The 10,983-nt window shown below is 45.1% G+C and overlaps 1 protein-coding gene across 1 annotated transcript; it reads right to left on the reverse strand.

Moving 5' to 3' along the window:
* Nucleotides 1–328: 328 nt before the first annotated feature.
* On the reverse strand, nucleotides 329–9,122 carry LOC148501833 (putative methyltransferase DDB_G0268948). Its single transcript, XM_088449904.1, has 6 exons — nucleotides 9,012–9,122; nucleotides 7,391–7,554; nucleotides 7,086–7,299; nucleotides 6,075–6,175; nucleotides 746–883; nucleotides 329–416 (listed from the first exon to the last, which is right to left on the reverse strand). The coding sequence occupies exons 1-6, from the start codon at nucleotides 9,120–9,122 to the stop codon at nucleotides 329–331; spliced, it is 816 nt and encodes a 271-aa protein (XP_088306030.1).
* Between the last annotated feature and the right edge of the window lie 1,861 nt (nucleotides 9,123–10,983).

A 10,983-nucleotide genomic window follows, 5' to 3' on the forward strand; every position in this document is an offset into this window, starting at 1 on the left:
CGCTGGCTCAGCAGTGATGGCGGTGACGTCATCGTCCTGGCATTATTGCTGGGTCGGGCTGCCGTTCTGAAAGGAGTCTCAGATGGGTAGCACCCAGGATGGACGCGTGTACAAATCCTGGGTGCGACCCACCATTTGCGATATAAAAGGGGTATTAGTTAAAAAGTAAGGCAACAGTGTAAAGCAGTAGGTTATCATGAACAATAACAACCTGTATATACAACATAATAAATTCCCTCCCACTCTAGTTATGTAACTCGTCTAAAGTTTATTCACCGAAGAAGAAACTAATTGATGATGCCATGAATGTGTTTCTGTGGTCACCGTGTTAATTCTTACAAGCCAGGATGCAATAGTGTTTAATATGGGCGTTCATCACAGTAGAATCAGCCTGTTTTCCCAGTATGTCTTGGAACCTGCAAGAATAGAGTGTATTCAGCAAAGTACTGCAATATAGATCAACACATTTATTACAAAAATTAAATTTATACTATTTGAATTTGTAACTTTTGTGTAATACTTATTGATGTTAGGTTGTATTGTGCAATTTGTTTTTATTATGCACAAAGTCACTATTAAACGCCCTCAATAAGGCTCTGTTTTAAATTGTTTGTGCAACTTTATTAAAGTGTTTCAAAACAGAATCTTTGCAAGGGGGGCATTTGTTCCCCTCAGCAGCTGGCCCCGTCAACAGGTCTGGGTAATTATTACTCGCTAACCCCTTTGTGGGCGCCCATGTACGTACTTCTGCTTTGTTTGTATCAGGAATTCTGCTGCTCCGGCCGGATCTTTTTCCGCGAATGCCTCGTACATATATACTGACTGGATAAAGCCTATAATGTCTGCTATAGACATCTGCACTGTGACTGGTATGTCCATGATCCTGTAAGAGACAAAAGTAAGGCAGGAAAAGGATTACTAACTGGGAGGGTGAGCAAAGGCAGATTTATACTAATTATAGGATTTCAAGGCTCAGCGACTTTTATAATGAATATTCAATGTTATATATACAGTGGCATAAGTCCCATGGATCTCGTTTGGTGCCAGGTATAACTTCTGTCCAGACAGTCTTTCAGTCTTCAGTCAGTTATTAGTGTCTCCTATGTTCCTGGTTCCTGCTCCTATTTCAGAATGACCCACTACTACTGTGCACATGGCTTGAGGGCCAGTGAGAAATTTCTCCTGTTATAGGCAGAGACCACAATAAGCCTGGTTCCAAGGCTTTATGCTTAGAAATTGATTACTGTCCTGTGTCCTCACAGACTGGAGTGAACAATCTTTCCCTCACCCGTGGTATTGGGGCAGGCAGTAGGCTGTAAGGTAGCCCGTTAATAGCAGAATTGGTGCGGAGCCATCGCATACACTGTCCTCAGATCAGTGCAGGCAAATAACCTGTAGGTGCCCCAGTGATCTGGCAGCAGTAGGTCCTCCATCTAGCTGTAGTGGGCCTTATTTTGGGATATCAACGCTCAGGGGTGGATCACTGAACCTCCTAGAAAACATTTAGGAAGGGCCCAGCAATGTCAATAAACCTCTCTGGGCTAGTGGTGTGGTCTCTGAAGAGAATAGCACAGGCCGCTTCGGAATATGCACATGCACCGGACACCCACATGCTCAGAAGTAGCCAAACTGTACATTATTCTTCTACTACAGTAGAACCAATGATTGGAATAAAATACCAGAGCAATGGCCCCGGGAAGGCTATGTGGCATAGTCCTGCCCCATTCACCTCCAGGCCCCATAGCAGCCACATTCCCCTCAGTGAAGGCAGTTCCGTTACTGTCAAAGTGTACAGTGGAGGTGCTTTGTTACCCCAACAAAGTACTGCCCAAGCAGGATAGATGGTCTTCTGTATAACAAAAGGAAACAGTCCACACTGGGTAATTCTTTATATCTTTATAAATGTTATCCTATTAAAGAGCAGTAATTATATGTACATGGGGAAGCTATCATTAGCTGAATATGTGCTGTCTACTATAATCTGCATTTACTATTGTGTGCTCTCAGCAAGTTCCCCCCAGCACCACCTGCAGGTCACAGTGCCCAAGTACCAACTACAAATATTCCTTCTCAGCAAGTGCCCACTGACACCATCTACAGTTCACACTACCCAAGTACCAAGTATAAATATTCCTTCTCAGCAAGTGCTCATCGGCACCATCTACAGTTCAAAGTGCACTCATCGAATATGTTGTTTGCCATTTGGGTGTGGTATAAGAGATAAACAGTAATTAGTTAGACAATGTCTAGATAGACATCAGATGTTATACAGTTAATAGTTAGACAAGGATAAAAGTTCGACACAGACAAAAGTCAGATGCACTAAAGTTAGACATGTAAAAAGATCGACAGGTACAAAAGGTCGGCAGGGTCAAAAGTTCGACATGAAATGATCGACACAAAAATGGTCGCCAAATTTTTTTACATTTTTTTTCCCTAATCTTCACCCTAACCCTCCCTCCTGGTGCCTAACCTTAACCATGTGGGTAAGTGCCTAACACTAAACCTAACCCTAATCTTAAAAAAAGAAAAACAAATTCTACAATTTTTGTTTTTTAGCCCTAATCTTCATCCTAACCCTAACCCTCCCAATGGTGCATAACCCTAACCCTCACTCCTGGTGCCTAACCCTAAGTATCTGGGTAAGTGCCTAACCCTAGCCGTGGGGGTAAGTGCCTATCCCTAACCCTCCAGTAAGTGCCTAACACTAAACCTAACCCTAATCCAAAAAAAATAAATAAAAAAAATGTGTCGACCATTTTTTGAGTCAATCATTTTCATGTTGAACTTTTGACCCTGTCGACCTTTTGTACATGTCGAACTTTTTACATGTCTAACTAGTGTGTCTGACTTTTGCCTGTGTCGAACTTTTATCCTTGTCTAGCCTGTACTAGGCGCCATACCCAGACTTTGCTAGACACCATCCCCAGACACTGCTAAACAACATCCCCAGACAGTGCCAGACACCATCTCCAGCCAGTGCTAGACACCATCCCTAGCAAGTTATAGACACCACCTGTAGAGAATGTTAGACACCATCCTTAGACAGTGCTAGACACCATCCCTAGCCAGTGCTACACATCATGCCTAGACAGTGCAAGACACCATCCCCAGACAGTGCTAGACACTATCCCCAGACAGTGCAAAACACCATCCCTAGACAGTGCTAGACACCATCCCCAGACTATGCTAGACACCATCCCTAGACAGTTCTAGACACCATCTATAGACAGTGCTAGACACCATCCCCAGACTATGCTAGACACCATCTCCAGCCAGTGCTAGACACCATCCAGTGATAGACACCATCTCTAGAGAATGTTAGACACCATCCCTAGACAGTGCTAGACACCATCCCTAGCCAGTGCTATATTTCATGCATAGACAGTGATAGACACCATCCCCAGAGAGTGCTAGACACCATTCCTAGACAGTGCTACACATCATCCATAGACAGTGCTACACACCATCCATAGACAGTGCTACACCATCCCTAGACAGTGCTTGACACCATCCCCAGACTATGCTAGACACCATCCCTAGACATTTCTAGACACCATCTATAGACGGTACTATACACCATCCCTAGACAGTATTATATACCACCCATAGACAGTGCTAGACAGCATCCCTGGCCAGTGCTAGACACCATCCCCAGACTGTGCTAGACACCATCCCCAGACTGCTAAACACCATCCTCAGACAGTGCTAGACACCATCCCCAGACTGTGCTAGACTCCATCTCCAGACAGTGCGAGACACCAACCCCAGCCAGTGATAGACACCATCTCTAGAGAATGTTAGACACCATCCCTAGGCAGTGCTAGACACCATCTCTAGCCAGTGCTTCACATCATGCCTAGACAGTGCTAGACACCATCCCCAGACAGTGCTAGACACTATCCCCAGACAGTGCAAAACACCATCCCTAGACAGTGCTAGACACCATCCCCAGACTATGCTAGACACCATCCCTAGACAGTTCTAGACACCATCTATAGACAGTGCTAGACACCATCCCCAGACTATGCCAGACACCATCTCCAGCCAGTGCTAGACACCATCCCCAGCCAGTGATAGACACCATCTCTAGAGAATGTTAGACACCATCCCTAGACAGTGCTAGACACCATCCCTAGCCAGTGCTATATTTCATGCATAGACAGTGATAGACACCATCCCCAGAGAGTGATAGACACCATTCCTAGACAGTGCTACACATCATCCATAGATAGTGTTACACACCATCCATAGACAGTGGTACACCATCCCTAGACAGTGCTAGACACCATCCCCAGACTATGCTAGACACCATCCCTAGACAGTTCTAGACACCATCTATAGACAGTGCTAGACACCATCCCCAGACTATGCTAGACACCATCCCCAGACAGTGCTAGACACCATCCCCAGACAGTGCTAGACACCATCGCCAGACAGTTCTAGACACCATCCCCATACAGTTCTAGACTCCATCCCCAGACAGTGCTAGACACTTTCCCTAGACAGTGATAGACACCATCTCTAGAGAATGTTAGACACCATCCTTAAACAGTGCTAGACACCATCCCTAGCCAGTGCTACACATCATGCCTAGACAGTGATAAACACCATCCCCAGAAAGAAATAGTCACCATCCTCAGTGCAAGACACCATCCCCAGACAGTGCTAGACACCATTTCTAGACAGTGATAGACACCATCTGTAGAAAATGCTAGACAGCATCCCTAGACAGTGGTAGACACCATCTCCATACAGTGCTAGACACCATCCCTAGCCAGTGCTACATATCATGCCTAGACAGTGATAGACACCATACCCAGACAGTGATAGACACCATCCCCAGACAATGCAAGACACCATCCCCAGAGAGTGCAAGACACCATCCCCAGACAGTGCAAGACACCATCCCCAGAGAGTGCAAGACACCATCCCCAGACAGTGCTGGACACCATCCCTAGACAGTGTTAGACACCATCTCTAGAGAATGCTAGACAACATCACTAGACAGTGCTAGACGCCATACCTAGCCAGTGCTACACAACATGCCTAGACAGGATAGACACCATCCCCAGACAGTGCAAGACACCATCCGCTGATAGTGCAAGACACCATCCCTATACAGTGCTAGACACCATTCCCAGACAGTGTTAGACACCAACCCAAGAGAATGCTAGACACCATCACTAGACAGTGTTAAACACCATTCCTAACAGTGCTAGACACCATACCTAACAGAGTGCTAGACACCATCCCTAACAGAGTGCTAGACACCATCCCTAGAGTGTGCGAGACACCATCCCCATACAATGCTAGACACCATCCCCATACAATGCTAGACACCATCCCCATACAGTGCTAGACACCATCCCCATACAATGCTAGACACCATCCCCATACAGTGATATACATCATGCCTAGATTGTGATAGACACCATCCCCAGACAGTTTAAGGCACCATCCCCAAACAGTGCTAAAAACCATCCCTAGACAGGGCTAAACACCATCGCTAGACAATGCTAGGCACAATCTCAAGCCAGTGCTAGACTCCATCCCTAGACTGTGCTAGATACCATCCCCAGACAGTGCTAGACACCATGCCTAGACAGTGCTAGACACCATCCCTAGACAGGGCTAGGCACTATCATTAGAGAGAGCTAGACACTATCCCTACAGAGTGCTAGACACCATCTCTAGATAGTGCTAGACTCCATTCTTAGACAGTGCTAGACACCATCCCTAGACTGTGCTAGACACCATCCCTAGACCGTGCTAGACATCATGCCTAGAAAGGGCTAAGCACCATCCCTTGATGGTGCTAGACACCATCTCTAGACAGTGCTAGAGATCATGCCTAGACAGTGCTAGACACCATCCCTATAGAGTGCTAGACACAATCCCTAGACAGTGCTAGACACACTCCAGCAAATCACACCCTGCACAGTTCTATGGTAGAGACCATTGACTCCTGCTGATACCAGAGTTACATATATATATATATATATATATTTACTGTATATATGCATCTCTCTTGATCTATTTTGTAAAAAACTGTTTCTTCTTTAATTACTCACAACATCTTGTCTTTTAGTGGCACAGCTTCATATATCTTTTGGTATTGGCATAACATGTGGTCTGTAGACTTCACAGAATACTTGAATAAAGTATCCCATACCTGCAAAGTTTAATAAAAAAAAAATTATGAAAAAAAAATGTCTAGCTGTGAAGATTTTGTAAGATTAAACAAGTCTCAGTTTCTGATTTAGGAAACCTCTGGTGCCCAACTAAGTGACTAATTTATTTATTAACATTTAGTTATATCTGGGTTACTTGCAACAGAGCAGGAACAATGGTGTAATTGGCCCTGAAATGTGGAACCAGGCTGTAGTAAATGCAGTCTTAGCTGGAACACAGACACTTGGCGTAACAGGCACATTAGGATAAATATGGAACAGAGCAAACATAACTGAAACCTGAAACTAGGAAATTCATATCAGAAGAAGTGAGTTGTTTTGGCAATTTTCTGGAGGCAAGGGCTGCTTTATATAGGATGCTCTCAATGTCCATTGACTAGCTGGGTCATCTGAGCACTCTCTCTGAAATCTGGTTGGGATTGATCAGTCACCTGATTAAATCTAATATGGCCGCGCCCACTGCTGGATAGTAATCGCATACTGGAGATGTGATACTTAGGGATACTGTGGAGTGAAGTGAGGATAACTCCAAGGTGGCACCGCCAAACACGATAAGTGTTGCTAAGACCCTGATGTGTGACAGATACTTATGAGACATTACTCATAAACACACCAGTATTCTTAATATGATTTAATGGTCTATGCCAGGAGTTCCCAACCGCAGTCCTCAAGGCACAGTAACAGTCCAGGTTTTAAGGATAGCCATACTTGAGTAGAGGTGACTTAATTAGTTCCTCAGTTATTTTGATTTAACCAACTGTGCTTAAGCATGGATATCACTAAAACCAGGACTGTTGTTGTGCCTTGAGGACCGAGGTTGGGAATCACTGATCTATGCATTCCACTTAAATTATATCTAATCTTAAATCAACTTTTAAGGCACTGTCTTACCTCTCTCATTAGTTCTGTAAGGTCTTCTGAGAGATCACCATATTCAATATCAGTGGAAGGATGGAAAGCGTGAACAGCAAGGCAGCCATTGGCCTTGAGCACTCGGGCTGCTTCCTGGACAAATTTATCGACCTCGAACCAATGAGCAGCGAGACCAGCATTTACTAGGTCCACAGAGGCATCTTTTAGTGGTAACTTCTCAGCTTGGGCCACCCTAGAGAGGAGAGACCATGTGTGATGTCATGCAACCTAGCTTTGTTACAGATTGTGATATCTGGATGGTTTAATGCCTGTATGATACTCACATGTAGGACACATTCTCCACTAAAGTGTATCGTCTGGCCAAATTTATTTGAGATTCACTGGTGTCTATTCCCAGAACCTTCTTGAAGTAAGGAGCTAGTGGCAAAGTGTATCGCCCAGTCCCACAGCCAGCATCCACCGCCATTTTAGGAGGCTGCCCTTGGTGCTAAGAAGAGAGACAGGATACATTTAGTGAATAGTTGCTGATCTCAGTATGTGGTAGCTTTCAAACTTTGACACTGCAAATTACAGGTGCACACAGTTGACATTGCACCCATAGGGCTTGTGCAAGCTTTGATGGAGGGACCCATGGTGCATCTAAAGATGAACCAAGATGGATTAGCGCCACTGTAATTGGGCATCTAAGTATCAAAATTGATTGCTGCATTAGCATAAAGATGCAGGCGCGTCTGCGTCCATCTCACAATCAGGGCCAATGTATCACATTACCGGGTGAGGTTGCAAGAGGTGAAAGCGAGGAGTAGCATGCAGGGGAGATTAGGGAGTTCATTCAGACATTCTGGGCTGCCATGGGGCAGGTACAATGTCTGTGAGTGTTACCAATGGATCCGCAGCGCGGCCGGTGGAGATCTCAATAGGACTCCCACTGGCCAAGGCATTAGAGTAAAGATGCTGCAGTGGATGCGACAAAAGGCACAGCTGCTACTGCAACAGCGCCCGCCTCTGATTCACACCCAGTGTATATACCCTGTAGACACTACGGTGTTATAATGATGTCTATGGTTTTTATTGTTTTCTTGAAAGATTAGTTTTTTATCTGTTATTATGTTTTAATATAATCTCTCTATACTTAGTCATTTATCATATCATTGTTAATTTGGTATGATAATTGCATGATCTACTTACATTGGACTCCACCCACATTGTTAGTGTGATGCTAAAGCCTATGGAAGATAATACATCGCAGATGTGGCGCAAGTTTCACCTCATTTCGGTTAACCAGGCTTTGTCACTCCTGCAGTGGAGCATGGGTTGGGTATGAAATCCTGGCTGTCAAGATCCCACTGGTCAGAATCCCAACAGCCAAAGGAAGTAATGGTAAGTATTTTTCTCTCCCCCTACCCTAACCCACCCTCCCCAGTGCCTAACCCTAACCTCACCCCCTAGTGCCTAAACCTAACCTCTCCCTCCCCACACCCTAAACCTAACACCCCCTCCCTGGTGCCTAACCCCAACCCTCCCCCTAATGCCTAACCCTAACCCCGCTACCTAACCTCCCCCTAACACCCCAATACTTACCTTTGGGATGCCAATGGTTGGAATACTGGGGACGGGATTCCAACCTGTCGGGATTTCCACGTCGTTATTCAGACCGTCGGCATCCTGCACGCTGGGATGCCGACTACATCCCGTGGAGAACAGCCTGTAAATATTCTGAATGCTATTAATACTGTATTTCATTCATACTAAGAGTCATTTTGAACATATTGAATAAGTCTACTTGAAGGTTTATCATAACTATGAAAAGTGGTACCAGTAACCCACCTACACTGCGGAAGGTCCCACAAGTCATTTTGAAATGTGTCATATGCTGTATGATATAAACATGCATGAACATAGAGAGGAATCATTGCATAATGTACATTGGCAGCCTATACTTACTTTGTGTTTCACATAACATAAAATCATATCCACGACTTTGCTGGAGACTGGGATCATGTACTTCTGATACACTGATGAGAATTCCTTCTTGGTGAATAGCTGAACAGCCATGATTGTTGAATTAGCTTGATAATGTTAGGTGTGAATCTGTGCAAATAATGAAAAGAAAAATCAAATATATCAGTGTAATGAAATATATATGTTTAATATATATATATATATATATATATATTGTGACACAGTCAGATTAGGAGGTCCCTCTCCTGGGTAGGGGACTCCTTCCTTACACACACACACAGCAGCAGGGAAGCAGCACACCAGTCTGGATGCGAGTACAAGCTGGTCAGCGCCAGTCTTTATTGTACAAATGTCAGAAATAACATAAAGAAAACATAAACATAAATCCTAGCCCTGTCGGGGCAGTAACTTCACAGGTGGTTCCCTCACTACCAGAACCTGGCAGGGCCTAATGCCCTCACCAGCAACAAAAGGCACAGCACAACACTCACAGTTAGGTTTTCAAGTGTCTCTGAGCAAACTCCCTGTCTGCTCTCCCAGGTGAGACAATCAGCCCTAAACACACTAGGCTTATATGGGCCACTCTCAGGTGAAAAACTAACTAGCCTGTTACCAGGCTGCGAGAACCAAAACCTGGAGTGGCCGTGGGTGGAGCCCTCCCTCTCCTCTCACCCACAACCCCCAGGTCCCAAACCGGCTTTTCAAAAAGCCGAAACTCAAGCCTGCTACACTGCAGACTTTCTCCTGGGGGTTTAAAACACAAAAGACAGGAATCTGGGACAAATGTACCTGCCACAGACCACTTTACCAGTGATCCTATCACATATCCCCCCCTTTGTTTCGACCTGTGGGGAGGAACAACTGAAGCCCCCAAACAATGAACGTGTGACAACGCATCAGCTTTGGCCAGCTTGCTTCCTGGCCTGTGTTCCACTGAAAATTTAAAAGTTTGTAACGCCAAGAACCATCTTGTAATTCTCGCATTACTGTCCTTATTTTCAGACATTCACTTCAGAGGGGCATGGTCAGTGATCAATTTGAACTTTCTTCTGATGAAGTAGTACCTGAGAGCCTCTAACGCCCACTTTATGGCCAACGCCTCCTTCTCCACTGTGGCATAGTTTCTCTCATGTACATTCAACTTTCTGCTAAGATAGAAAATAGGGTGTTCCTCCCCCTCCTTGTTCTGGGACAGGACCGCTCCTATACCTACTTCTGATGCATCGGTTTGTACTATGAATTCCCTTTCAAAATTAGGAGTCATCAGGACTGGTTGGGAACACAACGCTACTTTCAACTCCTGAAAAGCTTTCTCTGCCTCAGGACTCCATTCTACCATGACTTTTTGTTTGCCTTTGGTCAGGTCAGTCAGTGGGACTGCCATGGTGGCAAAGTTGGGTATAAACCACCTGTAGAACCCCGTAATTCCCAAGAAGGCTCTCACCTGCTTCTTATTCAGAGGCCGTGGCCAGTTTTGTATGGCATCAACCTTATTGAGCTGAGGCTTTATCAGGCCTCTGCCAATGGTGTATCCCAGATATTTTACTTCCTCCATGCCTAGACAACACTTTTTTGGGTTGGCTGTCAAACCTGCCTTATAGATGGAGTCCAATACTGCTTGTACCCTGGGTAAGTGAGACTGCCAATCAGGACTATGAATGACCACGTCATCCAGATAAGCAACCGCATACCGTCTATGGGGCCTTAGAATCCTGTCCATCATTCTTTGGAAGGTAGCAGGTGCCCCATGTAGCCCGAAGGGCAACATCTTGTACTGAAACAAGCCCTCTGGCGCTGAAAAAGCTGTCTTTTGTTTGGTGCTCTCGGTTAACGGTACTTGCCAATACCCTTTGGTTAGGTCAAGAGTGGTTAAATACCTTGCCGTCCCTAGTCTCTCAATCAGTTCATCCACTCTTGGCATTGGGTAGGCATCGAATTTTGAAACGCTGTTCAA

Source organism: Taudactylus pleione, unplaced genomic scaffold (assembly GCF_031769625.1).
Source record: "Taudactylus pleione unplaced genomic scaffold, aTauple2 ptg000500l, whole genome shotgun sequence".
NCBI lineage: Eukaryota > Metazoa > Chordata > Amphibia > Anura > Myobatrachidae > Taudactylus > Taudactylus pleione.